Source organism: Pseudogymnoascus destructans (assembly GCF_001641265.1).
Source record: "Pseudogymnoascus destructans isolate 20631-21 unplaced genomic scaffold scaffold_5, whole genome shotgun sequence".
NCBI lineage: Eukaryota > Fungi > Ascomycota > Leotiomycetes > Thelebolales > Thelebolaceae > Pseudogymnoascus > Pseudogymnoascus destructans.
Window position 1 is genome coordinate 72,015 of NW_020167524.1, and position 27,474 is coordinate 99,488.

Here is a 27,474-nt window from a genome sequence, read left to right on the forward strand (position 1 = left end):
TGATCATATCGAGAACAACTCCATGTTGCTTCATCCAAGCTTTCCCGAGAATGATGGAATGTTTTCCCAGCGAAGTAATGAATAATGGACATAGGCTTTCCACATGCTCTCCCACTTGTAGTCGAGGATATATAGCATGTGTGATAGCAGGGGCAGCCTCTCCATTGAATCCTTCAACTTGTTTTGGCTTCACAAGTTCGACTGGGGCTATCCCTTCGATTTCACATATTCTTTCTGCATCAGCAGCATTAATGAAGTTTCCACCTGTGGCACCAGTATCGATTAATGCATGGACAATAGCTTTGTATTTTCCTATTCTACAAGTAGCTAAGAAAGGGGTGTCCGGATCAAAACTGGATCTTGAGGAAGAAGCTGCAATTCTGGCTGCACTGCCTCTAGTGATGACTTGTCTAGAGGCTATTCGTTTTCCGAATCGATGATAGACTCAGCTGTAGATACCTCATTCACTTGAGCTTTGAGCTTCTGGGGACAGTCTCGAGCTCGATGTCCATTTTGTCGGCATATGAAGCATTTCCCAAGTTTCATGAGCATTTCTTTTGCTGGATCTTGATGCGGTAGTCGATACAGCTTCTGCGTCTTGTTTTGCATGTTCGAATCCATTGTAGGTTGAGGGATTGAAGTTCGAAGTGCCTGGCCCTGATTTTGAGTTTGGCCCATGTTGTTCGAAAATGACTTTGGCTTCCTTTTGTCTTCTTGTTCCTTGATCCGCTGAATGTTCTGGTCGATGAGCATGCATTTCTTTGCAAACTCGTGAAGTGTAGTAGCTCCAACTTCAGCCACTAAGGCTTTCTGCATCTGTTGGTTGACTTTGAAGCGCAAGTCATCCAGCAAAGTTTCTTCAGAGTAATCAAGCTCTGTCGTGAGCCTTTGGAACTCAGCCCAGAACACTGCAAAGGTGTTGTTTCTCTGATACAGCTTTCGATACTCAGTTTGAGCTGTGTGCCTTCGATCGGGATCACTGAAGACTTTTTCCAAAAGTTCGAGAATTTCTTCTGCTGTCTGCAATTTGTTTGTAGAGTTTGGTCGAAGCCTTGGATTGACATGTCGAACTGCCAGTCCTCCCAGTCGACTCTGAATGTAGCTCATTTGTAAAGTCTGTGTTGGAAAATGATCAATGTTGGCTTCGAGCTTGAGGCGAATTTTCACAACCCAGTCTTCAAATGCTGGCTCTATCCCATCTGTGAGGATTGGAGGGTCTGGAATCCGAGCTGACAGTCGACTGTGAGAGTGGTGTCCTGGTTCATTCTTCAGAGCTTGTTGGGTTTGCTTTTCAAGATATTTCTGAATTGTTTGTTGCTCTGTGATTTGTTGCTCGTTGCTCTGGATCAGTTCCTGTAACTGGAGAATGGCATCATCCTTTTTAGCCAGTATCGAATTTGAGTCCTCTGCTAGGGCCAAATAGTCCCGAAGAATGTTCTTGTGCAAAGTCCATGCCATTTTCTGGTTGGCGACAGATAGTTTCTGGAATTCGTCAAAGGTTTCAACATTCCATTCAGCCTTTTCATGTCGATTTGCAAGTATAGATTCATGTCTCTCTTGAGCTGTTTTGCCCAGAGTATGAAGGAAGGTTTCGGATTTGAAATTAGGATCATGAAGTTCATTGGTTTGGTTTGCAGAGCTTGGAATTGATGCTCCTTCTGCCAGGGATTCCTGGTCTTGTTCTGGATCATTTCGAGCTGCCATTGCAGCTTTTTCTTCAGCAGTATAAGCCATAGCGAGTTGCTATTTCAATTTCAGTTTATATCGTCAAGTCAGACACATATTGCCAAAGGCCCTATTGTGCAGTTGTTGGCTGTAGGAGCCACTCGAGAGGAGCGCACTTCCCCCACAGTTATATCCTTGTCGAGGGAGCGTTGTAAAAGGTCTGACTTGCGAAGGTGGTGTGTGTGTGTCGAGCTGACTGTCGAAAGCCAACTTTGAGGGGTTGCCTGGAGATCGTCCTGGAATCGACTTCCGGATAAGGTTTCTGGTTCTGGGGTTTTCAAAGAGTGGATTTCGATTTCGATTTCAGAAGAGGGTTCAGCTCAAAGAGCAGGAAAAGAGGTATAAGAGAGATTGAGTTTTATGTCACGGTTCACCAAGGCATAGGGCGCCAGTTGGGTATTATGAATTAAACTCAATCTAGAGAAGAAAGGAAAGAGAAGAGGAGCACTCGAGCAGTGGCTCGATCTATATACAGCTATTGTGGAGTGAATTCTCTTTAGCGAGACCAGTTCTGAGAATTCACTCCACAACTGAAAACTTCGCTCCAACCCCGGAAAGCTCCCCACACCCCTGAACCCCCACTCAAGCTGCAAGGCGCACTTGATATCGTAACAGGAGGCAGCATTTCCAACCCAGGGTCATCGTCGGGAGGGGCATCTCCAATTGGGAGGAAGTCTTCGTCCGGAACTGAGTCTTCTACTGGGAGCTCGACACTGTATGAATCAGGATTGTCAAATTCGTCATCAGCTGGTTCCATTGACTCATCAAGGTTTAATAAACCCTGGGCAATCTGTTCTGCAACCTGCTGGATATTTGCAGGGGGCAAAGGCGCTTCTCCGAAAACACTGTTGCCATCATCATCAGCATCAGAATGATCTTCCCACCCACTCATATCCCTATCACCATAGAATGAATCACTTATATCATCTGCACTGAGAACTTGGTGCGTATGATTAAAAGTAACATTTCTATTTCTGTCATCTTGCTGCCGGAGAGCAGCCTGGGGAATAGGGATCCGATACAGTTGCTGCATCAGATTCCCACGCCTCATCCGCCAGGATGAATGGCGAGGCATTTCAAACCAAGATATCCTCCTATGGTTGAGCTATGGCCGGTGAGGTTGTAGAACTCAAACTTGTGGATTTGAGCGTCCGCCCGAGGTCAACTTGTCACTTTTCCTTGATTTTGAATGGCAGCACCAGGACATGATCTGGATTTCAGCCCGACTGAAGATGGCAAATGTTCACGGAATAAATCAATAAATCCAAGCTTAATTAAATTGATTTATTTGAGCTAACAAGCTGGGACTGTCAGATGGCAAGGCCACACCTGTTGCTGCAGCGGCTTCGGATTGACTGGTGCATGCAGCAGATGCTGGGATGATCCTGGGAGAGCCTTGCTGATTCTGCATATTCTAGGGGATAGTATGCTTGACTGTCGAAGTTGAGGCTATACAGAGGTGTATATGTCAGCTTTATTGTGTCTGTAGCAGGGGGATATTTCTGAGGCTACACGTACCTTTGGAGACAGCGGCAGTTCTCAGGGCAAATATGGAGATATATCAAGATTCCAGACACAGGCAGGTCAAGCATATGATCATCTGTCGAGCTGTAGAGACCTAAGGAGGGCTTCATGTCAGCTTTCTGTGTGCCATAGCCGGTTGAGTTTCATAGCTGGGGGTCTTACCTCAGGGAAGTTTTCCTGGCTTCGTTTCTAACACAGGGATTGTTGGGGGATTTGTACACAAAGGCTGGAGATAGCACTTTGCTTGAGCACAGGGCAGGCTTTAACTTTGTGCCTCCATTCAACTTTATGCGCAGAGTTGAGGAGAGTTGAGGAGACATCGCTCCCGTCCACGGTGTGAACCTTGGTGATATCTGTGATGATTCACAGAGTCACCTTGCGGAGGAGACAGAAGAAAGTGCTGAAAGGGTTTTCGAAGAGGTACTTTGAAATCTTGAGCCAATGATTCACCGAGCGCTCGGTGATGACAGAGAATATTTCTGATACTGCGGTGTGCTGTTTGCACTTTGGGCGATTCCTTTTTGGTTCTGGAGTTGCCCTTGAGGTATATGGACATATGAACTCTATTCCAAATAGTTAATATGTCTCCTATATCACTATCTGAGCTTGACTTACCTTTTTGGCGCCTGGATTCCTGGTTGGAAGGAATCTAGGATGAACTCTGTGATGAAGTTGAGAGCATGAGAGTTATGAGTGCTAGGTCATGTGACCTTATTTGGCCAGTGACCATGTTCTTGCTTCACTTTGGCCATTCTCTTTTCAAACTCTACCAATCCAAACAGGCTTCAAAATTATGATGTAAGATAGGTTTCTTTTCATCTACTATCTCTACAATTCATTCTTTTACTGCGGCAGAGTACATATTTTATGTTTCATACAATTCTCCCAACATTTCTGTTGTTTCTACCATGTCCCCGTCTCCGTTTTCTGACTTTGAGGACCAGAGTTCCATATTCATAGATGATGAGAACTTGGATGTAAGTTTCTTATTATCTTATTAATCTTTTACTAATGTGGTTGTACACTGAGTCGTGAATGTCACTGAGTCGTGAAACTTTTTTATACCCACCACTGTAAGGTATAATTAAACAACCACAACATGTATTAAAACTAAAACTATTCAGAATCTGATGAGCTAAGTACTTCTATGACCTCCTGACAAGTTCGTGCATTATGGCCAGCCCCCCCGCAAGTGCCACAATGTCGTACACCTGGTTGCCCCTCATTCCTACCAACCCCTCCAGAGCGCTTCTCGCGATTTATTTGCTCCGTAACTGCCCTTTGGGACAAATCATCATGTGCATCCCCTACAGAAAGTGCACACCCTTGACGGACACGAGACTTTTTAGCCCTCCAGCGTTTGCTAAGAGCTTCGTTTGCTGCTCGAAGGGTGCGGACTTCAGCTGACAATAAAGTCATTTCATGTGCCAAAATCTCTGTCCCTTTAGCTAATGCAGTAACAGTAGCAAAAATGGGGGTTGGCGAGCTTCCTTGGTGCCGTGCAATGCGATTTTTAACTAGAGTAGTCTGTGAGAGAGCATCTATTGGCTTGCGAGGTGTTTGAGAAACCCAAGGATCAGCGTCTATAGAGGGGGGTCCTGTAGGTGTAGGAGTCCGCAACTTGACGTCTAGCTTTGAAATGATTACTTGCGGATCAAAGGGCACTAAACCAGCTCCGCGAAATCCAGCTTTGGCGTTTTGAGTTGTTATTGACTGGTTATAAGCTGCGTGGAAAGCTATAAAAAACTCAACCTTTGTAATATGGTTTATATGAGCCTTAATAAAGGTCTCAATTTGACGCCCATACATGCGTTTAAGAACACTAAAGCACCCAACATCAAGTGGCTGAGTTAGGTGAGACGAGTGAGGAGGTAGACAGAGAGTTATGATGTTGTTTGCTTGCAATATTCCTGACACGCAGCTGATTCGTGACTTTCATGCCCGTCTAAAACCAACATCCGATATGGTCCTTTTGCACGACTGCAAGTATGTTTATCGAAGTGATGAAGCCATTCTAGACCTGTCTCGTTGTTGGTCCATCCATTGCTTGTTGGTTTAATTACCCAATTGTGAGGAAGGCCGCCTTCAGTATACCAACTTGAAAGGTGACATTTCCCTTGAACTACTAAAAACGGAGGGATACTCCCGCCTTCAGCATTCACACAAACAATTGCTGTAGCCCATTCCCGATTGCCAGGCTGAACTGCCTTGCCTCTGCCACATCGATCGGCGTGCGTAACAACTAAAGCTGAGCTAATAACGCCCATCATGAAGCCCGTCTCGTCAAAGTTGTAGAAATCGCAGTCTTGGATGCCGTACTTTGCTCTCATGTTCTGCACAAGTTGAAACCACGCTCCAATAAGCTCAGGATCTTCGCACAAGGCTCTTTGAAAGTCATAAACGCGATTAAAATGCATCTTTAACTCGGGGCGGCGTTGTATAAATCGATATGCCCACCGCGTCCCAACGTGCTTTCCCCCACGCGATTCAAGGATATAATTTGCCATATCCTCCACACTAGCAGGCCGAGGCGCAAATCCTCTTGCATCCATATCCAATATATTTCGAATAATCACTTCCTCTTCTAGCTCAGTCAATTTAAGACTATTGGCTTTGGTTTCGCGTCGAGAAGGTCGGCCGGCCATTCTATCAGTAAGCGTAGAATAAGGCACTTTATATAGTATTGATGCAGACCTGCGATTAAGCGATTTACATGTTTGAAGAGCCTCAATAGCTAGAATGATTCGCGCTTCTTGGGTTTGGATTTCCATTGGTAGTTGTGGAGGAAACGCGTGTTGAAGTTCGTAGGTAGCTAAGTAGGGAAAAGTTCACGACTCGGTGACATTCACGACTCGGTGTACAACCACGTTAAGTGTTTTTAGCCACAGCTTCGTGACCAATATCGCCGCAATGAACGTTACGATGAACGCCGCTCCAGCCAGAGCAACAACTCCCCTCCTGGCCTCCACTCGGCGAATTTTTGGGCTGCTGCCCGGAAAGCATCACTTGATACCGGAAAGAAACGCAAGCGCACCATGACCTACCATGACGATTCTCAGGAAGGACCAATGCGCAAAGCCATCTCCCGCCGATATGCAGAAGTACTGGATGAGCTTGAAGGAGATCATGAGATGCTGCACAGAAGGGAGCCAGAGGACTTCTGGGATGAGATCACTGAACGGCTGGACTTGGAAACATGCATAATGGTGCTCAGTTTCATGCGTCACGATGTAGAAGGAGCAAAAGATTGGATACTCGCAGAACTTCTCCCAGACACGCAACCATACTCGAAGGCGCTCGGAATTGCACGGGGTATGATCATGAACAAGACCAAGGATTGGAAAAGCAAGTTGATCCGGCGGGTTACAGTAAGTTTCTCCATTCTGTATGTGCAAAAGGGCATAGCTAACATTTCAGGGCCATGTTCGAACTGTCCTTGCCGCAGACGCAGCAGCTGATGAATTACTAAACGGATGCACATCGCTGAAGGCCCTCGTTGAGGTCTTCCGGAAGAGATTTACAAAGGATAATTTCTTCGAAGTGTTTTTCTTTGTAGACGGGTATCTCGACTTTGACAAAACTGCACAGCTTGGGCAGTACTACTGCCGGGAGCTGTACGCTCATTTCTGTGGTCATGGCAAACTCCTTGTGGACTGGGAGAATTCAAAGGACCGGGTCGTTGAAGATCCGCGTTCGCAGCGCGCCTTTATGAAGATGATGATGCATTTCCCGTTGAGTGAGCACTTTGACGGCCTCTCTCGTGCAGAGTTCAAACTGACAGGTTTGAAAACGTCAGCAAACCGCGAGAAGATGGTCCCGAAGACATCAGATTTGGCTGTGGGTGTGGAATGTTTCTTTGCTTCAGATGTAGCGCCACCTCCAGTTGATTCTACGGTAAGGAATTTTTTTGCTATCTGTTTCTAAATACTGACACATACTTCCACAGGTTCTACCAACTGCTGCCTCCGCTGAAACAGAAGCACCACCACCTGCCCCAACATCTGTTCTGCCTCATGCGCAGACATCGACGGCAACAAAGACTGCCTCTCGTGGCACTGGCAGCAAGCATCGCCGGAAGAGGCGACACTGATGTGGATTTTCTGGCTTGCATCACATCAACGACATATACGCATTACGATTTGGCTTGAAATTGGGGGCTTCTTTTGGGATGGCTGTTGAGCTGGCTGTGCTTGGTGATCCTGGGTCAACGGATTGAGGCTTTTATATTTGCTTGGCTGTAGCTAGATCTACATACAAATAAAACTGCCTTGAATGAAACTTGAACCCCCTTTCAGTGATATTTGAGCTCCCTATTGATATACCCTTTGCCTATTGTTTTGTCTTCTGTTCTAACTTGTGAAGAAGGGTGCTATGTCTCACCATCGATCTTTGGATAGCCTCAACATCTGAGAGCCTTGCAACAGTCCCATACCCAAGCTTCATTTCTCCCGTGGAAGCTATTGCTGTCTTTGTGGTCTTTGAAACGCCCCCGATCTACCTGTCCTGGCATCATTGCTTGGAGTCAGCTCTCCTGGTTACAATTGAGGTCTTGGACTACGTGGCCTTGGACTACACGGCCTTGGGCTACGCGGCGTCATATCTCTCCTCCGTCTCCTTCCTTTCTTCCGACAAGAAATGGCTTTACTGAAACGCCTGTTTATGAGGCCTTGGGCTACGCAGCGTCATATCTCTCCTCCCTCTCCTTCATTTCTTCCGGCAAGAAATGGCTTTACTGAAACGCTCTGGGGTCTTAGAATCCTACGAACATGTAAGATCCAGAGCGTTCCACGATGGCCTCAATCTTCACGACCCTGCCACAATTAATATCTCCAGGAATTGGAGCCTCACGAGCACCCCAGCCCCCCGCTGATGACACTCACTCCCACCGACAACGGATGCAATGGCATGGCAGTATTGCTACCGTTTGTTACTGTCGGCGGGCTCGCCGACCATAGCACGACAGTCATCAGGCATGGTTCTGTCGCTGGCAGCTATGATGGCTTCGCCGAGATCACCGTTTCGGGGGGAATTACGGACATGGCGGCCAAACCGTCGCCGGCTTCATCACAGTAAGTCCAAAAACGCTGTTATACTACGGCCTACATACTAACTACGGTCATAAACATGAACGGTCGACAAACTTGCTACCGTTTTGGCCGCGCGACCGTCGTGCGACTGTGGCTGGCGTGGTTGGCCGTAGTGCGACCACAATTTCCTTGGCGACGGCGACCCTACTGCAGCCATACCGTACTGGAAATAGCCTGTGCGCTGGTAAGGCAGCTTCAGCGTCATATTCTCAGCGACACATGCCATGTACAGCACCAAGAAATGGATAAAGCGGCATCTAATCTACACAGTGCCAAGTGAAGCCCTTCATTGATCGATATTATCTATATTTTCTCCCTCCTCCCTCTACCCTCTAAAGCGCCAGTTTTACAGTCCCTGAATCCCACAGCACTTGTGGAAGAGCTGGACGAAAACGCCAACCAAACCCTCAGCCCCATTTAACCTCTATCGTACTTACTCTTTGGGTCTTCGTAGTAGTGTGCCATCTCGAGTCCTGCCCGCTTGAATCCGCACTTCACGTAGAACCCCTCATTCGCCTCGCTGCAATCAAGAATGCTCTTGTAGCAGCCCACCTTGGCCGCGATGAAATCGAGGGCTTGGATGAGCTTGAGTCCGAGCTTCTTACCCTGCTGGTCCTTCGCAACGGCAATGTCCTCGATGTGGCCGACGAGTCCGAGGTTGTGGATGCTGGGATAGGGTTAGTGAATATTCATCATCAGGGGAGTGGGTGAACTTACAACTTCCGCTCAACGATCAACGCACCGGTTCCTACTATCCTGCCCTGGTCCTCGATGACGAGGAGGAAGTATCCTCCATTGCCTTGTGTGTCCATCCAGTCGTATCTCTCATTCCATTGCTCCTCCGTTATATCTCCCACCGTTGTGAGGACGCGCAAGCAGTCGAGGAAGCCACGGGCGAAGTCGCTTTTCTCCAGTGCACGAATGGTATATGATTCGGGGAGCGACGCAGCGATTATGGGACAGATGAGGTCCGTGGAGAAGAGCCCCGCGTAGTTCTTTGTGGCGAGCATGTTGTGTCAATGGCCGACAGCAAGTCGGACTTGTGAAAGTTGTTGGGGATCGAGGCTGCAAGGGGTTTCAGGAAATCAGGTGTTGGAAACGAATGACGGTGACGATTGCTACGCCTGGGTCAGTATGAACGTAGTTGTGAAGGTGGGCAGTCAGGTCACATACAGTCAATTGAGATGCAAAGGGGTATTTATGTTGTTGACGATCTCATTGTACGAGAATGTCTCTAAGACCCTTCCCTGCGAGGGGCTGAGGCCAATGCTAGTGGTCTCTACCGTGAACAAGCAGCCTCGCGCCCCGACGACTTTATTTATTTTTAGCTACGTAAAATACAAGTCACGTGAAATGGACGCGAGGAGGTTATTTGGTTGCTCAAAAGTGTAAAAAGGGGATACATATAGCAGAATTAATACTAAGTTAGCATATTAAACCCATCATGGAGATTATATCTTCAGTTAAATTTTCAGTAGCTGGCTTACTGATTGTAGCCCTGAGTGATTGAACAGCTTGAACATAAATTATAGTTGCTCTATTCACTGTCGCCATGCAGCTTTCACATGCTAGGGGCGTCAGGTATGGGAAAGTTCTCACTAACATTCCCACCAAACTCCTCGACTTGTTGACGTGTATGGTGGGCCTTCATAGTTGCCCCCAACAATTATATAGCTACCACTATTATTCCTTGGCCAGCGCCACCAGGCATGAATCCAAATATATCTCACTTATTCCATTGAAAGACCGTTCGACTTAACATACTACGCGTTGTTTGACACTACCTCACCTTTGCCACCAGATTCAGACGCCATTTATTGCTATGAAGAAGGATGAGGACGAGGCGGCCTCACGTCTTGCCGCCAATATACCCCGAATAGAAGACGCCTCGACGGTCTTGCCGAAGCCGGTAGCAAGTGCCATCAGTCTCGTCACGAAGTCATCAGCCCTATACCTTCGCCTCGGAACACTTGTGGGCAAACTTGCTATCGACGGAGCGCGCGTTACCACAGTTACAGGTCTAGAACTGAGCCGCGCCGTGGTTGAGCGCATACTGTTCAGTGCCGGTGAAGATGTTGTGAAAAATAGCACTGGTCAAATAGGGCGACAGGAAGCCGAGGGGCTACTCGAGCGGAGCATCGCAAGGCTGCACTCGACGATAACACATATATCATTTGCAGCATCCGCCGGCTTTCACCTATCTTCCGCGGGCCTTTCGGCGGCATCAGACGTATCACAGCATCTGTTGATAACCCTCGACTCGATATTCGGTTCGACCGACTCCTCTCGTGCCATCGCGAGTATTATCACGCTTGTGCGGAGGGAGTTCCAGAACCCAGCTACAGGACAACCAGGTGAAAAAGTAGGAGTGGTGGATTTACTGGTTGGAGTGTGTGGCCTTGCTTTACTTCAGCAATGGTGTAAGAAGTCGAGCGAGCAAGAAGCCCAAGATGGACACTATAAAGATATCGTATGGGATGTTGTCATCCTCGATGACGGTAGCCCTGCCGACACGGGAGAACCTTGGCTCATAACAGCTGCCGATGTTGGGCAAGGAATGCAAGAGAACAATACACGAGACCTTGCAGTGGAGGACGACGGAGATGGACCCGAGGCTCGCCTGCGGGAACGCATTATGCAATCGTTACCTCCAGATGCCACTGTATCAATAACCACTGAAACAACAACAACGAAGGTGACGACTGTAGAGATCAGTGGTGCCCAGCCTCTTGACCTCTTGCCACCTCCGGGGGCCGAAGTGATTGAAGAAAATGCTCACCACTTCGACAACGGAAATTTTGCCGACAGCCAGAATGTCTCTCATCCGCAGTCTCGATACCGTGTTGTCTACCGGACCGTGCATAACAAAATCCGTGGCACAGATGTCTTAGCAAAGGATGGACCGGATACTTCATTTACTCAGGCAAAGGTGGAAGAGCTTCCCGATACACGAGCAGATATGGACTGGCAACCCGAGGACGTAGAACCACTTCTGAGTGAGCACTTGCCGAGCAATACCGCAAATTCCAAGAGAGCCAGGCAGTCGCATAGCACATCGTCTCACCAGACTCGAGGTGGCTCAAGCTGCCCTTCCACCCGCACCTCGGATTCGACAAGCAAAATGCCAATGGCGAAAAAAGCGAAAGTTGATACACCGAATAAGAAGGGTACCGAGAAGAGGGGGACATTACGTGATGCTCTCCGGAAGGGGCCACAGGCAACTATTTCCAATATCTTGGGTAAAGACACCCAGGTTGCCGCCACCTCCTACTCGACGAAACCGATCCCGCCCTGGCAGATGTCTGGCGTCGCTGGGTCTAGCAAACGACCGGAATCTAAGCCGGCGAGGCCGCCACACCTTCCAGTGCCGGATCGAAACTCAAGTAATATGCGGACAGGAAGTGTTCCACTTGTTGCTAAATCCACTTCTCCACGTCCGCTAGATGAGGTACAATATAACCATCCAAAACCCCATTCAAGATCCCATTCTCGCGCAAGCTATTATGAGGTTCACGAAAGACGACGGGATTCTATAGTATCTCAGACAGACACCTACTCTGTACACTCTACTGATACTTCCCGGGCTTCGTCGCCGACCCAGTTGAGATCACACATTAGAAACCAAAGCAACCTGATGCGTACCCGGTCTAGTAAAGATTTGAACATTATCCCTTCATCATACCAACGACATTCGAAAACTCCCGAGCCTTCGCCATTATTTGCTCATCGAAGCACAAATTCGTATGATCCCAGTATCTATACGCTGAAAACGAACAATTCGGAAACGTCACTAGTGTTGACTCATCTCAGCAAAGGTGCCTTTGACGATGAAGAATCCGTGCAGCTATTGAGAAGAAATGGCTCGGTTCCAGGCCTCTACCCTCGCAATCATTTGGTGCAGAATATCAGTCGATTTGCTCGGTTCGCGTCTGCTTCTTACGGATCGAATTTCATGAGACTCATGGGGATATCTGCTACCCCCACCAGCAGCTCAGCAATTCCCGATTCATCTCATCATTACGAGCACCATTCGTTCAGTTCCCACACGCAACTTCCATCATCTACAATTTTACTCAGCTCCTTTGTGGACCCCCAGGGTGGCACAGATTCTGCGGGGAAAACAGGGACCAGCGTCCCTCTTGTGCACTTTATATCATTGGACCATGAGTCTCAAGCCGTTGTATTATCGTGCCGGGGTACGTTGGGATTCGAAGATGTCCTGACTGATATGACATGTGACTACGACGACATGCATCTCCGCGACAGGAGCTACAGAGTCCACAAGGGAATCCATGCTTCTGCCCGCCGACTTATTTCCGGCGCCGAGTCACGCGTCCTAGCGACCATAGCAGCCGCTCTCGAAGAGTTCCCAACATATGGGCTCGTGATGTGTGGACACAGTCTTGGAGGCAGCGTGGTTTCGCTACTCGCGATAATGCTAGCCACCCCTGGATCAGATCCAGAGCACAACGCATTCGTAACAACAACCGGGCCACCGCAATCCGGCCTGCCTCACACATCCTCTCCAAACACAACCAACGCATCTCCACAAGCAATATCTCTCCCAGCGGGCCGTCCAATCCACGTCTACGCCTACGGCCCGCCGGCCACCCTATCGCCCTCCCTCCGCGGCCTTACCCGCGGCCTCATAACCACAATTGTCAACAAAAACGACCTCGTCCCCTCCCTCTCCCTCGGCGTCCTCCACGACATCCAAGCCGTCGCATTAGCATTCAAAGCCGACTCCACGGGGGCCGCATCACGTGTGCGCGCCCGCGTCTGGAACAGCCTATCCAGCGGCCTGATGGAGCAGTGGTATCGCGGGGACTACGTGCACGGCACCGGGCCAAGCGAGGAGGACGACCAGTGGGCGTGGGCCACGCTCAAGACGCTGCGGGCAAGCATGCAAAGCGAGAAGCTGGTTCCTCCCGGGGAAGTGTTCCAGGTTGAGACGACGGCGGTGTTAAGGCGAGATGCGTTTACGGTTGATGGGAAGTACGGGCTGGGGAGGCCGGCGACGAGGGCTGTGTTGAGGTATGTGAGAGATGTGGAGGCGGTGTTTGGTGAGGTGCAGTTTGGGGGCGGGATGTTGGGGGATCATAGTCCGGGGAGGTATGAAAATTCTTTGAAGGCTTTAGGGAAGGGTGTTTTGGGGGGCTTGCGATAGGCGATATGTGAGATCTTTTGGAGGCATGTATTAACGTATACCATATAGATTACATATTTGAAATGTACATTCTATCTTTGCTTACTTATTACTACAACCCGGATCTGGAGGCATACATACCCCCACTTTGGCTTGTCACTAAGTTAGTGAATGTCTCAGGCCGACGACCCTGACTTGATATGGACATTCACTAGTGACAGGCCAAAATAAGTGCGTCAAGGAAAGAGCAATATATGGAATGACAGCCACCATTCTACTAGTACTGTCAATTTATCTCATAAACCCCACTATTAATTGCAAATACTACATGGTTTCGGGCTTTGAGCTACTTTCGAGAAAGCGCTCAAGTGAGAAATGGGAAGACGAACGGTGGCATATTAATACAAGGCCGAGAAAATGAGGACCAGAGACACTATTTAAACAGCAGTTGTGTTGAATAATCCATTATTATTATAGGCTTGATGTTTGGCAGAAAAAAATTCTACAATCATTTGCCTGTCTCGTGATACCAACAGTTGGTGCATGAAACAGTTTGGCGCCGCCAGGCGTTTATACGGTTCCCTTATATGTACTACTTACTGTCTTGGCGCCCCCATTCTCGATCCGCATTTGCAGTATCACATAACGACGCGGACAACCACCAGGGGAGCTCACGCAATGATCCGCAGCACGTATTCACAATTACCATGAATCTCATAGCCACCCGACAACTCTCCGCGAGGGTGTGCCATCAGCCAGTCTCCCCACCACCAGGGCCGCCGCAGCCTCGCCGCCATGGCCTCGCCCGCAAACTCGATTCCCGACACCTCGCTCGGCCTGACAGCCGATGAGATACAGGTTCTACGGCGCGCGCAGATCGAAGCCGCCAACGCTGCAGCCGGGTCGTCGTCGTCGCGCGCCGCGTCGCGCGCGTCGTTCCAGGGGCTGCTGCTGCTCAACACGTCCTCGCTCACGTCACTGTCGCGACATTTCGACCGCCTGATGCAGCAGATCTCGGAGCGGCTGGATTACCTCTCCGAGCAGTCGCAGGTTGTCGCGCAGCAGCAGTACGATAGGGCGGGGAACGCGATTGAGATTGCGGATGCGGAGATCGAGCGCCTCAACAACATACTCAGACAGATCGACGAGCTGGAAGACGATTTTGATAGGATGGCGCGGCTGAAGGATATCGTGAAGACGTTTAGGGCGAGGGTGGAGGAGGTGGAGAGACGGGTGGAAGAGAGTACAGCGTCGCGCCGGGATGGGGGCGGTCACAGGCATCGACATCGACATGGGGAGACGACAGGATCGAGGAGCCACAGGCGATGAGATTACACGGCCGGTCTGCTCATACTGTAATATCAGTTGCAATGGGACAGACCGCAGAAAGGCCTTGGTCCATCAGCTATCCTCGGACAGCGTGATCTGCATGGATGGGTGGGTGGTGCGAGAGGACTGCCTCGCGGCGACGTAGGTTTGGGAAGACAAGGAACGCCTCACGGCTCACACATGATATTTTCCTATTTGGGCGGCCTTTTTTCTTTCACAGCTTGGTTTGGGTGGGGTTGATTGCAGGAGGATTATGAGCGTAGCATCGATACCCAAAAAGCGTGGTGTTTCTGGCACTGCTCCTTTGCACAGATATATTGGAGTGGGATATCTACGGTCTACAAATGTGTTATGACGATCACAAGAGATGCACGCTCACGAATAATGTAGAAAACTTATTATTATAGTTCAATTGATTCAAGATGAAGCGAAATCAAGTAATATGTTGGGGGAGACAGGGGATTATTTGACATCTCGTTACCCGAGATAACCGGCCGTAAATATAACAGAAGATACCGACATGAAAACTAGGAAACAGCAAGACTTGAAACGACATGAAGTGTTGAAACGACAGCAAGAGTACTCCAAGTTTTTCAATGTAGGCAGTTCTCTCTTCTGCTAAAAGTGGCGGGGCTCCAATCTTCTCCCCCTTTTTAAGCCTGTGTCTCTCTTTGCTTTATGTCTTTGTCGATTGCTTGACAGCCTCTTTCCTAGGGGGTGTAAAAGGGCGCTTATAGGCGTGGGAGCAGGTAGTAGGGGATAGTAGGGTGATAGTAGGGGGATAGTAGGGGGATAGTAGGGGGAACAACTCCAGCATGGCGAGGGTACATGGCAGTCAGGACAGAAGACGAATGGATTTACGCCCTCCGTGCTGCTACTCCAGAGGCCGTAAAAGCATTACTAAATGGCGAAGACCCGCCTTCGATGGAAGATCTCAAGCTCTTACCCTGGATAACAACCTCGCACTTCGAAGTCTACGGGCGCGCTGTCTGGGGGCGCAATCAAGTGAATGATTTTCACGTGTATGTTGGCTCAGCCACGGGGAGATATGGCCTCCAGGGCCGAAAGATGCGGCATGAGCATATCAACGCCGCTCGAAAAGAAACATGAATGTACCATTCTCTTCTAGTTAACCCATCTCGACCTCGAGATGGCAGATCCTTCTCGCTGCTCCGAATTCCGTCGTCTTGGGCTGTGATGGAGACACAGATTTGCTGGAACTCTGCATTCTGCTTCGACTGACCTCGTCGCTATTTTTGCTGTCGTTACTCTCTTGTGTCGTTGCTCTCTTGCTGTCGTTACTCACATGCTGTCGTTTCTCAGTTGCTGTAACGGCCCCAACTGACGGCGGATGTCTATCATTCAGCGGGGTTTTCCACAGCTTCTGGAGTGTCAGCCCGGAGTGCACAAATCCATTCCGAGTGGTCTCGTTGAAGCGGATGTCATGGGCTGACGTGAGAATAAATTGAGAATGGATGGGAAAGAAGCGGTTTATACCACAGTTGATACTTGCATGAATAATTGAAATAGCAGAAGCAAACTTCAATGCATTTCCTAATGATAGCAATGCATTGTAGGAGTCTACCACGGCGAGGAACGAGCACGGTGACCTTGGTCGAAGTATGAGCTCGCTGCACTCTGTAATACTGCATCGTGCACTTGGGCTTAGAGAATGGATGTTACCCAGACAGTTTTCATTCGACGACGGCATTCACATATTTAAAGGCAAAACATATTACAGTCATATATTAAACGGCAGTAATCACAGTTGAAGACATAAGTTACGAAAAGCAAGTCATTGTATCTAAGCTAAAAAGAAACAACTCGATGCTATTCCACCAGCTAACGCAACCCATCTCATTCATCATAATTTCCGTTTTCCAGTCAAATGAGAATTTATTTCTTGGCAGTAGCCTTGACAGCGGCCTTGGTAACCTTGCCCGCCTTGTCTGACTTCTATTAAAGAGAAGCTTTGTTAGAGATCTGTTCAAGTAGATGGGGTCAAGGAGGTAAACTTACAACGACGGACTTGATGACACCGACGGCAACGGTCTGACGCATGTCACGGACGGCAAAACGTCCAAGAGGAGGGTAGTCGGTGAAGGCCTCCACGCACATGGGCTTGGAAGGAATCATCTTGACGATAGCGGCATCACCAGACTTGACGAACTTGGGGGAGTCCTCCATGGACTTTCCGGTACGGCGATCAATCTTCTCGAGGAGCTCAGAGAACTTGCAGGCAATGTGGGCGGTGTGGCAATCCAAGACTGGGGCGTAACCGGCACCGATCTGACCAGGGTGGTTCAGGACAATGACCTGGGCGTTGAAGGACTCGGCGGCCTTCGGGGGGTCGTTCTTGGAGTCACCAGCAACGTTACCACGACGGATCTCCTTGACGGAAACGTTCTTGACGTTGAAGCCAACGTTGTCACCGGGGACACCCTCAACAAGCTGCTCGTGGTGCATCTCGACGGACTTGACTTCGGTGGTGACACCAGCGGGGGCGAAGGTGACGACCATGCCTGGTTTGGAATTAGTAAGAAGTAAACAATAACCACGTGACTTAGAACATACCGGACTTGATGATACCAGTCTCGACACGGCCGACTGGCACCGTGCCAATACCGCCAATCTTGTAGACATCCTGGAGAGGAAGGCGGAGGGGCTTGTCAGTTGGGCGGGACGGGGGGTCGATGCCGTCAATGGCCTCAAGAAGAGTCTTTCCGGACTTCTTTCCCTCCTTGGTCTCCTTCTCCCAACCCTTGTACCATGGGCAGTTCGCGGAGACATCAATCATGTTGTCACCGTTGAAACCTGAGATAGGGACGAAGGCAATGGACTTGGGGTTGTATCCGACCTTCTTGATGAAGTTGGTGGTCTCCTTGATGATCTCATTGAAACGTGCCTCGGACCACTTGGTGGTGTCCATCTTGTTGATGGCAACGATGATCTGCCTAACACCAAGGGTGTAGGCGAGCAGAGCGTGCTCACGGGTCTGGCCATCCTTGGAGATACCAGCCTCGAACTCACCAGTACCGGCGGCAATGATGAGAATGGCGCAATCAGCCTGGGAAGTACCAGTAATCATGTTCTTGATGAAATCACGGTGACCAGGGGCGTCTGGAATAATTGTTAGTCGGCGGAAAAGCAAAATGCAGCTTTGATAAACTTACCAATGACGGTGACGTAGTACTTGGGGGTCTCGAACTTCCAGAGAGCGATATCGATGGTGATACCACGCTCACGCTCGGCCTTTAGCTTGTCAAGAACCCATGCGTACTTGAAAGAACCCTTGCCCAACTCGGCGGCTTCCTGTTATAATTGTTATTAGACATTGAACCGATAAATAAAAATAATTTGCGACAATCAAAGGCGTTTTTTACTGCGACCGTTAATTTGTTTTGTTGTTGTTGTCGTAGCGAGGTGGTGGGGTGGTGCGTGGACGCTCGGGCGCAATATTTTGAAACACGAATGTGTGATTGTGCGAGGGTTTACCCCACCGAGGGGTAACAACAGTCGCCGACGCCAAAATCGATACAATCAAGAAAAAATGAAGCTTACCTTCTCGAACTTCTCGATGGTACGCTTGTCAATTCCACCGCACTTGTAGATCAAGTGACCTGCGTTGTATGTTAGTATATACACGACCGGTGAGGATTGTACGATGTATGCTTACCGGTGGTGGTGGACTTTCCGGAATCGACGTGGCCGATAACGACGACGTTGATGTGAAGCTTCTCCTTACTATAGAGCAGACAGCAGTCAGTATATTGTTCTCCATGAAGCTTTTGATCGATCTTTGTCCAAAACGTTCGGTGAAGTATCTAACGTACCCCATGGTTGCGGTTGTGTGAGCTGGAAATGAAGTGTTGTTTTAATTCAATGAATCTGAAGAGGAGGATTAAAGTCAGCTTGTTGTTCTTCTCTTGATTGTTATAGATGAAGATGAAAGATGGAGAAGGATATAACTTACTGCCAGGTTGAATGCTTGATTCGGGTATGGCAGACGATTCGAAAAAAATCAGAACGAAGAAGAAAAAGAAGAGCGAGGAGGTTTTTGAAGAGGGGAAGAAGTTGGTGGGGCAATCCTCTCAGGCTTTGTGACTACGCTAAGCCGGAAATAAGTAGCGCAATCGCTAGTTGAATCTAGCCGAGCCAATGAACAAGTTTTTATAAGGAGTTAAGGTGGCGGTTACAGTATAGGCTAAGCCTTTTCCTGTTGATTTCGGGCGCAGATGAGTCTTATCGGGCAATGAGGTCAGGCCACCGCACGTGATATTGTATTTATTGATGGTAAAACAATTGACGACTAAAAAAATCTGTATAGGGATCTAGACAGACGTTGCTACAGAAAGGGCTGACGACAAGGCAGAAGAAGGAAACAAGCACAGTAAACAATAAACAGTACACATAATAAATCAAGATATATGGACGCTGTTTCTATTTTTGCTGTATAGTGCTGTGCCCATCGCCAGCCCGATGCAGATTTTTTGGATGGTTTGTCTAGCTTTTCTCCCCCACGCGCAACCTTTTTTTTTTTTTTGCAGACCAAACTTGCCCATGACCAGACCCTATTTTTCTGGCAGTTGAGAACGAGGCATTTGGTGACCATGAATCATGAATCTCCAGTGAGCCTTTTGAAGATGTGGTCTCTGTCTCTAGGGCAACAGAATTTATCTGGGACCGGCGTATAATGTTATGTCACTTGTTGTGTGCGCGGAGCGTTGAGTGGAGCTTCACTTTTCAACACACGCCGGCTTGCCCGTATAGGCAGACCCCTCTTCAAAGCTAGTAATGCAAATTCTAGAGCCTCAGATGCAAGCCTGAACCTGTCCATTCAGCCTTCAGCCCTGCCTGCCCTCAGATATCACAGCGTATGACGAGGATCGGCCCGTAACAAAAAAAATAACCCGTCACTTCATCCATTTATCGTTTACTCGGCTTCAGACATTATGCATAGCTTGTACGTACAACGGCGGTTACATATCTTACATCTAATCACCACGCTTGCAGAATCCAACGCCACGCATGCCAAGCGCCCAGACAATACTACATAAGTTACAGTACAGAGCCCATGGCCAAACCCGCATCCCCATATCCCCGTTATCTTCCCGCTCATCGTTTAGCTCCCTTGCTCCACCTGGACGTCTCTGAAAGGCCCCTGAACCCAAACCGTCTCCATTCTATATAATTACGCAGTCGCCAGTCGCCGGCTCCATAAACACTTGCTCACCAAGCGGTATCGTCGTTCTCGTCTTCGACGCTGATGTCCCTATCGAAATATTTGAATTGCTGCGGCGTGCTTGTACGATTTGGTCCAGTGTAGTGCACCGATGGTATATACTCGTACCCGACCAGTGAATCTGGACTCCGCGGAGGCTTCAACTCGTTCGGCTCCGTCCTCCGCGCCACCGGTTTATCAAGACCCTCAAGGGCGTCGACGAGAGCATATGCGGACTTGATATAATCCACAGTGAGTTCTTGGTTTAAGGCAAGCTCATTCGTGCCAGTTACCACTTCACTCGAGTTCTTGTGCTTCGGAAGTAGAGTGAGTTCGCCGAAGCGCCCGTCTGCTTTCCCGCTGTTGACGCTTGAATATCGGAGGCGCCAGTCTCGGAAATCATAGCTGATTTGAGTTCGGTACGTAAGGCCCGCGAACATATACCGAACCGCAGTCGATGCACTACTGGCTGCCCCCTTGTCACCCTTCAGACTGGACATGAAATCGGGGATTGGCACGACGAGCTCAGGAGGCGTCATGACATTGGAACGTTGCCCCAGCTGCGACGCTTCGAGGAACTCAGCAATCTGTGGGTGTGCCTCTAGATTCGCGGCAATGAATGGGAATGACGTTTTCTGCCTGAAACGGATATCAAGTGCCTTGTCGGGGAGCATAACGTCACTACAGATATCCTCTGTAATGGCCACCATATTGGCCAGTTTGAACCTGTTCTCCGCCGTGCTTGTGATGCTGAACATCATCTCGAGAGTTGGGAACTTGCTCAGCTGCTTCATATTCTCACTCGACCAGGGCGACGGGAGGAACTTCATGGTAAGGACTGAGGAGGTCCGCGTGTATCTGTCATTGCGCATCCCACTAACCAAGCGTGACAAATTCTTTGTTGAAGGAACGAATAGAGTGCGGCTGTTCATAATCTCCTTTCCATCAAAGTGCACTGGCTTAGATACATCGACGGGCCCAGAGCCTGGAATGGCTTGGTGAAGAACATTGCCAACAGTTGCCGATGTCGACGTAATTGGGGTTGTGCTCCAGAGATTGGATTCCTGCAACTCATATTGCCTCGCCTTTTTTTCGTCGAGCTTATTCGCTTTGTAGTGAGGAAACATGAATGAATTCCCAAGAGCGTTATGCTCAGCCTGGCTTGCCAAACCTTGCTCCTCTGCCTCTGAAGGAAGGTCCAACGCTTTCTTATCACCCTCCTCAATGCCAAGTGTCTCTTCTGAATCGGCTTTTTTAATGGGAGTTTGCCATCTTGACCAACGTCGAAGTCTATTGCGCCAAGACATGGTGTGGTGGTATTCGTAATCGATGGCATATACTAGGCTGTCTGTTTCTTTGAATCCATGTCTGTAGACGGTGCGGTCTGCCACATCTGACGAGGATAGTAATAAACGTCTTGCAGCATCAGCACTTGTAGACAAACTGGAGCCTTGTTTGCGGCCTAAACCATGGACCCCAAGCTGTATCTTGTTAGATATCAAACTCAAGCAGGAGTTTGCAAGGACTTACCTTGTCTTTCGAAGCTCTCATAACTTCTGTATTTGTGAGCCTCGCGAGCTCGGCCAAGACAGGCTCGCCAAACTCATCGGCTTCCTCTATTTCCTTTACCTTCCGCCCAGGTTTCTTGAGACCAGTTAACGGAACTTCAATCCTATGCATTCCTTCCAAAGTTGACCTGATACCCTCGGATATAATCTTGGCCTTGGCCTTTGTAGCGGTGACGCGGATTGCACGCCTCGAGCGAAATATTTCGATCTTTTCTTCGTCGGCTCGGATGAGTTCGTCGCTGATTGTTTGAAGCGGAGGATCAGACCGTCCCTCTGCAAAGTATTAGCAATGATAGACAAAGGTTTGACAAGTCCTACTTACTTGGAGATAGTAGAAGATCGAGATCCGCGCTATTAACCTGCAGCTCCATTTCGCCAACTGAGGACACCAACTCTTGTGATTCTACGCCCCAACACAGTCGTATAATATTCAAGGCGACGCGCTGCTTTGGCGTGAATGCCTCGGATATATAGCCACGTAAAGAGCTTTCATCAAAGTGGTCCCCTTGGTCGGACGTCCCAGGCATCCATGGTGATTGTCTGAGTATGATGTTCTGAGCCTTTATCTCCACCGCTTGACCGACCGGCTGGAGAGTCTCTGCCTTCTCCTCCACGGTCTTTCCAGCTGAGGCAGCACTTTCGGCCAGTGCAGCCATCCTCTGCCTCTCAGTTGACTCGATGTAATATAATAACTGCGCCATTGTAAAGCCATCGCTCAATTGGTCTTCGATAACCCGAATATCCGTCCACGGCAAAACCTTTTCCTGTGGTCTAAGAGTTTCGATATTGTCGTTGACTTCGTCCCGTCCAATCAGTCCCCTCTCACTGTTGAATTCTGCCAGTATGTCCACCACCGGCGCCTCAATCGTCGTCTGGAATGGTAACGGCGCGACATACCGCAGAGTCCCGGAATCTAGAAGCACAATAACTTCCGCGGGCTTCCCCAGAGAGTCAACCCCCAGCATTTTCGTGTTTTCTCTCAGCTGGGTTGCATTGAGACCGTACATTCGGTCCAGGGGAAATGCGAGGAGTCGTTTCTCGGGATCAAATCGGTAGACGAATTCGGGTTCACCGTCTGGCACAGATGAAGAGGTTCTGGTCGCCGAGCCATGGTTGGCTGACTTGCTCTCAGATTCAGCATTGTATTCTTCTGCTTCTTTCTTTTGCGAATCCTCATGCGCCTGCGCTATTCGTGAAGTCGCATGAAGGTTACGGCCTCGAAACCCTCCAAATGGTCCAGGAGTTGAGGCTCGAGGGCGCTTGGCGCGAAGCTGCCCGAAAAGATACAGCTGGCATCGTAAGCAAACCTCTGAGCTCGGTTTCGTCCGTATTATCATAAAGGCGGTTTCGCAAGTTGCAATACTGGTCTGGTGATTGATAGCTGCTTGATCCAATAATTTATATATTCTCGAGGATCCGGAATATGGGTTTCTCCGAAAGCGTGCCAAGATATATGTCAACCCCCTGATTGTCGTCACCAAAATATACATACATCCAGATATTGTTCTTTATAGAAAGAACTATAAACTTTCATTGTGGAACATTGAAGCACAATCATTGAGGGGAGAGGATAGTATGATCATAATCACTAAATTCACTGCTTCGTTGCGCCCACTGCGTGGCGTTCATGTAAGCATCAGGCTATTCAAGTCAGGGCATATTACTACGTTTACTGAGATTATTGCACATTGAAATCACAATCATCAAGGGAAGGAGAGTATGATAATTATTGAATTGACTGCCTGACCCATGGGTATATAATTGCCGTTGCGCCGCGCAGAAACCGAGAGCGCCACCGACCGAATGTAGAATCCACCCCATGCGCCGTGAAGAAGTCGAGAGCACCACTGATCAAATGTATAATACAACGCACGTGCTGTGATGAAGTCGAGAGAGGTCGCATGTGCCTCGAAGAAGTCGAAAGCATCAAATGTGGAACCCATCGCAGGTGCTGTGAAGAAGATGAGAGCACCACTGCTCAAATGTATAATACAACGGCCATGCTGTGAAGAAGTCCAGAGCGATCGCATGTGCCGTGAATAAACCGAGAGTGCCGCCGATGATGCAGAAACCACCGCGCGTGCTGTGAAGAAAGTCGAGAGCGATCGCATATGCCATGAATGAATCGAGAGTGCCGCCGATGGAATGCAGACACCATTGCACGTGCCATAAATCAAGAGTGCGCTTGCTGTGAAGAAACCAGGGTATCAACCGAATGCAGAAACCATCGCATGTGCTTGGAGAAGTTGACAGCGCCGTGAAGAAGTCAAGACCGCCAAAGACCAAATGAGAATGCGTGCTGTGGATAAGTCGAGAGAGTCATCGCCGAATGAGAAAGCGTGCCGTGAAATATTCGAGAGAGACATCGATAAAATGAGGAATATACCGCGCGCACTTTGAAGAAGCCAAGAGTGCCACCGGCCGAGTGAGAATGCGTGCCGTGAACAAGTCGAGAGAAAAAAGTGTCCTGGATCAGGCTGTGGCGTACTCACTATGAAACTTCTTCAGGAGTTTCTTCAAGATGATGTTCTTGTCTCCCTTCAGAGTTTTCCAGCTGCGCAAGAACTCCGCAGCATTCTCCTCCGTCATCTCGGCAGCTCTGTCCTGGGCGTATTGATTGCGCTCGCGCTCGATGGCGAGGCGCAGTTGGACGCGCTCAACCATCTCGGCGAGCTCGTCGTTCTCCTTCTCCAGGTCTTCGGCCAACCAGATGAGGTTGTACCTCGGCTCGTCCTCGGCGATCGATAGCCACCCGGAGTGGCAGCCAGTCCCCACGCAAATCCCCTTGTAGAACCCTGGGTCGACGTCGACATGAAAGTCGGGGTTGGTGTGCTCTCCAATCACACCCGACTTCCATGCCGCGTCTCCCTCGGGGGTTGCCATGAACTCGTCGATCCATCCGTCGGAGACGGACAGACGCGGATCGAACCCGCAGATCGTCCGAGCAGCGCCCTTGCCCGATTTGCCCTTGGCGCGCTTCGGGGCGCTCTCAACGATCTGGTTCTCCTCCGCGTACTTCTTCGCCGTCTCGTCGGAGTACTTGGCGAGCATGGCAACCAGCTTTTGGCGGTTCTCGTAGTGCACCATGGAGGCTGTGAGCCTCGCGATGTTTTTGTGGCATCTGTCTCGAAGATTGGTATCCAACGAGAACATCCCCTCCTCATTGTGGGGGGGACCAGTTGCCACAAAACCATCGCGAAGCTCACCGCCACCATGGTGAGCCCCGAGACCCGCGCGAGTTGGCTGGTCGCCAGCCGTCTTGAAGGCGCCAAGCGGCGTCTGCCCCATGAAGGAGCGCAACTGGGAAGCCAGAAGACGGTCGATTCCGCCAACGGTTCTCGCCCAGAACTCGTTGCGGTGCTCCAAGCTGCAATACTTGGAGGCGAGCGTCTTTGGGACCTCATCGTCCCCCACAGTCTCACGAGTTGTGTGGGGACGGTTGCACCCCTCCAGGCGGCAGACGCGCTTGTAGGTCGTCGCACCCGGGCAGTCATCGCAGATGAACTTGGCCACGCCGTCTGTGTCAGCGCACTCCAGCGTGACACATGAGACGTGGAACCAATTCTCACATCCGCCTTCGCATGCAATCATCTTTGTGCCATGTCGGACCTGCTTGCACACGCAGTAATCAGCCTTGCCCTTCTGCTTTTTGGCTTGGGATGACATGGTTTTTGCTTTTTTTGAAGGAGGTTGATCGGCGATCTCGGAACCGAGTGATGAAGGTTGCTGTGCAACGGACTTGGAGTTGTCCTTGGACGAAGATTGTTTGCGAGCGTTCTTTGAATTTTTCTTGGGCGAAGACTGCTGTGAGCCGAACTTGGACTTGACCTTGAACGAAGGTTGTTTGTTGGCGATCTTTGGATCGCTCTTTGAAGAAGTTTGATGTGTTCCGGTTGTAGGATTGCGCTTGGACGATGATGGTTCGTGAGCGTTATTAGAGTTGTCCTTGGTGGAAGAAGATTGCTGTTCACTGGTCTTGGACTTGGCCTTGGACGATGATTGGCCGTGGGCGTTCTTTGGGTCGTTCTTGAACGAGGAAGGTTTCTCTGTATCAATCTTGGAGTTGTTGTCCTTGAACGATGACTGCTCGTGGGCGTCGTTGGAATTGTTCTGTGGGACAGAAGAATAACTGCCTAAGATGTTGGCTCTCGGCTCTTGAAATCCTTGGCTTGGATTGGTTCTGGTGGGCGGAGAACGCGGTTGCTGGAAAAGGAGCTCGGGATCGATCTGGAGATCAGACGAATAACTGCCTAAGATGCTGGCTCCCGGTGCTTGAAATCCTTGGGTTGGATTGGTTCTGCTGGGAGGAGGTGGTTGCTGTGCACCGATCTGGGATGCACCGATCTGGGAATTGTAATGGGGAGGAGAAGAATAACCGCCTTGATAAAAGACACTACCTCTGGGTGCTTGAAATCCTTGGGCTGGATTGGTTCTGCTGGGAGGAGGTGGTTGCTGTGCACCGATCTGGGATGCACCGATCTGGGAATTGTAATGGGGAGGAGAAGAATAACCGCCTTGATAAAAGACACTACCTCTGGGTGCTTGAAATCCTTGGGCTGGATTGTTTCCGCCGGGAGAAGAAGGTGGTTGGTGTGCACCGGTGTTTGAATTGTCCGTGGACGATGATGGTCCTGGGGCGCTGCTTGACTTGTTCTTGGGGGCAGCGGGGTGCTTGTTATGGACGGTGCCTAGGTGCGCAGGGTATGATGTGTAGTTTGAACTATCCCTGTGACCAGAGTATAGATTGTTAAAGACGACGCCACGGTTCGATGGGTCCGAAGTATAGGCTTGATTGTGTGCACCTGGATTGAACAAAGGTTGCTGTGGAAGGGTCCTTGACTTGACCTTGGAGGACGACGTCGATGATTGTTTGTGGGCGTTGTCGGAATCTTCGTCAGAAGGGTCAGAATAACTGCCTTTAAATCTGTTGGGTCGGGCAATGTTCCGAAGAATGACCCGTCGATTGTTGTTCTGACGATTGTTGTCCCAGCGATTGTTTCGGCGACGAAGAAGAGAGCGAGGTTGTTTTCTGGAGGTCTGGTTCGAATTGGTTCCGCCAGAAGAAGGAGGCGAATGTTGTTGTTTGCGCTTGCGTTTCTTGTTCGACTTGTTTGCGCTTGACGGATTACCAGGTGGTGGAGGTGGTGGAGGTGGGGGGTGACCCTGAGGTGGGTCGGGGCCAGGTACAGTTTGACCACGAGCAAATAGCTTATCCCTCAGCTTCTGCTCGGCTTTCCTCCGAGTAGCATGGGTTGTTTTACGGGTTGATGCCGACTCGTGAGCGTCGCCGAGAACGTCCTTGTACACCCAGCTGTCGGCAGCGTTGAAACACTTTTTCCAATCGTCGTGGTCGACTCCGTCGGGGCGCGGAAAAGCTTCTTTCTGTTGGTACTTCTCGGCTTTGGTATCTTTGATGGCGAGTTGGCGCTGGAAGCTTTCTTCGGTGTAGTGGAAACCCAACTTAGACTTGAACTTGAAATCGGCGAAGGAAGGTGGGGGATTGAAGGTGTCGGGGGGGTCGGGGGCGCTAGAGTCTGAATCGAAGCTAGACATGGTTCGGGGCGGAAAATGATTTATCCGATGTGCACTACCACAGGTCAGCGACACCAGAACGCAGTGGGATTGGGGCGCTTAATCTACAGAAAGTACGCTAAGATTGTCACATACCTTATCGAAGCAAAGATGGTTCAGGTCGTGATTGCATTCAACTGGAGAAAGCCACAAAGCACAAAGGATGATTCAACAAAAGGTCAAAATAATTTTCTATGAAGGGGCGAACTGTGTGCGCCTTATAGGCGACGTTAGCGCCGTATGCTCCTAGGCGCTAGTCCTAAGTCCTGATTTCTATAGTTCCTACAACTTAAATTTAGGGAA

At 49.6% G+C, this 27,474-nt stretch overlaps 9 protein-coding genes across 9 annotated transcripts; 4 read left to right on the forward strand and 5 right to left on the reverse strand.

Annotated features, from left to right (window-relative positions):
* Positions 1-2,221: 2,221 nt before the first annotated feature.
* Positions 2,222-2,617, reverse strand: VC83_02302 (uncharacterized protein; the record flags this gene model as incomplete). The annotated part of the gene is made up of 1 exon (XM_024465968.1): positions 2,222-2,617. One exon carries the CDS (start codon positions 2,615-2,617, stop codon positions 2,222-2,224), a length of 396 nt encoding a protein of 131 aa, XP_024326347.1.
* A 2,525-nt stretch (positions 2,618-5,142) lies between these two features.
* VC83_02303 (uncharacterized protein) lies at positions 5,143-7,487 on the forward strand. The gene is made up of 3 exons (XM_024465969.1): positions 5,143-6,617; positions 6,667-7,143; positions 7,196-7,487. The coding sequence occupies exons 1-3, from the start codon at positions 6,285-6,287 to the stop codon at positions 7,337-7,339; spliced, it is 954 nt and encodes a 317-aa protein (XP_024326348.1). The 5' UTR covers positions 5,143-6,284; the 3' UTR covers positions 7,340-7,487.
* Positions 7,488-7,972: 485 nt separating this feature from the next.
* Positions 7,973-8,403, forward strand: VC83_02304 (uncharacterized protein; the record flags this gene model as incomplete). The annotated part of the gene is made up of 2 exons (XM_024465970.1): positions 7,973-8,017; positions 8,083-8,403. The coding sequence occupies 2 exons, from the start codon at positions 7,973-7,975 to the stop codon at positions 8,320-8,322; spliced, it is 285 nt and encodes a 94-aa protein (XP_024326349.1). The 3' UTR covers positions 8,323-8,403.
* Positions 8,404-8,454: 51 nt separating this feature from the next.
* GNA1 (Glucosamine-phosphate N-acetyltransferase-like protein) lies at positions 8,455-9,589 on the reverse strand. Its single transcript, XM_024465971.1, has 3 exons — positions 9,510-9,589; positions 9,054-9,454; positions 8,455-9,003 (listed from the first exon to the last, which is right to left on the reverse strand). The coding sequence occupies exons 2-3, from the start codon at positions 9,344-9,346 to the stop codon at positions 8,754-8,756; spliced, it is 543 nt and encodes a 180-aa protein (XP_024326350.1). The 5' UTR covers positions 9,347-9,454; positions 9,510-9,589; the 3' UTR covers positions 8,455-8,753.
* Positions 9,590-10,049: 460 nt separating this feature from the next.
* VC83_02306 (uncharacterized protein) lies at positions 10,050-14,385 on the forward strand. The gene has a single exon (XM_024465972.1). The coding sequence runs from the start codon at positions 10,159-10,161 to the stop codon at positions 13,501-13,503; it is 3,345 nt and encodes a 1,114-aa protein (XP_024326351.1). The 5' UTR covers positions 10,050-10,158; the 3' UTR covers positions 13,504-14,385.
* VC83_02307 (uncharacterized protein) lies at positions 14,278-15,249 on the forward strand (the record flags this gene model as incomplete). The annotated part of the gene is made up of 1 exon (XM_024465973.1): positions 14,278-15,249. The coding sequence occupies one exon, from the start codon at positions 14,278-14,280 to the stop codon at positions 14,809-14,811; it is 534 nt and encodes a 177-aa protein (XP_024326352.1). The 3' UTR covers positions 14,812-15,249.
* A 1,315-nt stretch (positions 15,250-16,564) lies between these two features.
* Positions 16,565-18,836, reverse strand: TEF1_1 (translation elongation factor EF-1 alpha). Its single transcript, XM_024465974.1, has 8 exons — positions 18,785-18,836; positions 18,645-18,699; positions 18,488-18,555; positions 18,373-18,431; positions 17,985-18,123; positions 17,386-17,931; positions 16,831-17,333; positions 16,565-16,767 (listed from the first exon to the last, which is right to left on the reverse strand). The coding sequence occupies exons 2-8, from the start codon at positions 18,647-18,649 to the stop codon at positions 16,708-16,710; spliced, it is 1,380 nt and encodes a 459-aa protein (XP_024326250.1). The 5' UTR covers positions 18,650-18,699; positions 18,785-18,836; the 3' UTR covers positions 16,565-16,707.
* A 384-nt stretch (positions 18,837-19,220) lies between these two features.
* On the reverse strand, positions 19,221-23,064 carry VC83_02309 (uncharacterized protein). The gene is made up of 3 exons (XM_024465975.1): positions 21,923-23,064; positions 21,563-21,873; positions 19,221-21,513 (listed from the first exon to the last, which is right to left on the reverse strand). The coding sequence occupies exons 1-3, from the start codon at positions 22,935-22,937 to the stop codon at positions 20,041-20,043; spliced, it is 2,799 nt and encodes a 932-aa protein (XP_024326251.1). The 5' UTR covers positions 22,938-23,064; the 3' UTR covers positions 19,221-20,040.
* A 1,008-nt stretch (positions 23,065-24,072) lies between these two features.
* Positions 24,073-27,153, reverse strand: VC83_02310 (uncharacterized protein; the record flags this gene model as incomplete). The annotated part of the gene is made up of 1 exon (XM_024465976.1): positions 24,073-27,153. One exon carries the CDS (start codon positions 27,151-27,153, stop codon positions 24,073-24,075), a length of 3,081 nt encoding a protein of 1,026 aa, XP_024326413.1.
* Positions 27,154-27,474: the final 321 nt, after the last annotated feature.

What these genes read in the sequence shown, in the direction of transcription:
- TEF1_1 (XM_024465974.1), bottom strand. An exon ending in GTACTACGTCACCGTCATTG is followed by an intron (nt 17,932 to 17,984) that starts GTAAGTTTATCA and finishes CAATTATTCCAG; the next exon opens with ACGCCCCTGGTCACCGTGAT. An exon ending in GTGTCATCAAGTCCGTCGTT is followed by an intron (nt 16,768 to 16,830) that starts GTAAGTTTACCT and finishes TCTCTTTAATAG; the next exon opens with AAGTCAGACAAGGCGGGCAA.
- VC83_02303 (XM_024465969.1), top strand. Translation starts at nt 6,285, where the DNA reads ATGACCTACCATGACGATTCTCAGGAAGGACCAATGCGCAAAGCCATC. An exon ending in AGTTGATCCGGCGGGTTACA is followed by an intron (nt 6,618 to 6,666) that starts GTAAGTTTCTCC and finishes CTAACATTTCAG; the next exon opens with GGCCATGTTCGAACTGTCCT. An exon ending in CACCTCCAGTTGATTCTACG is followed by an intron (nt 7,144 to 7,195) that starts GTAAGGAATTTT and finishes ATACTTCCACAG; the next exon opens with GTTCTACCAACTGCTGCCTC.
- GNA1 (XM_024465971.1), bottom strand. Translation starts at nt 9,346, where the DNA reads ATGCTCGCCACAAAGAACTACGCGGGGCTCTTCTCCACGGACCTCATC. An exon ending in TTGATCGTTGAGCGGAAGTT is followed by an intron (nt 9,004 to 9,053) that starts GTAAGTTCACCC and finishes ACCCTATCCCAG; the next exon opens with CATCCACAACCTCGGACTCG.
- VC83_02306 (XM_024465972.1), top strand. Translation starts at nt 10,159, where the DNA reads ATGAAGAAGGATGAGGACGAGGCGGCCTCACGTCTTGCCGCCAATATA.
- VC83_02309 (XM_024465975.1), bottom strand. Translation starts at nt 22,937, where the DNA reads ATGATAATACGGACGAAACCGAGCTCAGAGGTTTGCTTACGATGCCAG. An exon ending in CGATCTTCTACTATCTCCAA is followed by an intron (nt 21,874 to 21,922) that starts GTAAGTAGGACT and finishes AATACTTTGCAG; the next exon opens with AGGGACGGTCTGATCCTCCG. An exon ending in TGAGAGCTTCGAAAGACAAG is followed by an intron (nt 21,514 to 21,562) that starts GTAAGTCCTTGC and finishes AACAAGATACAG; the next exon opens with CTTGGGGTCCATGGTTTAGG.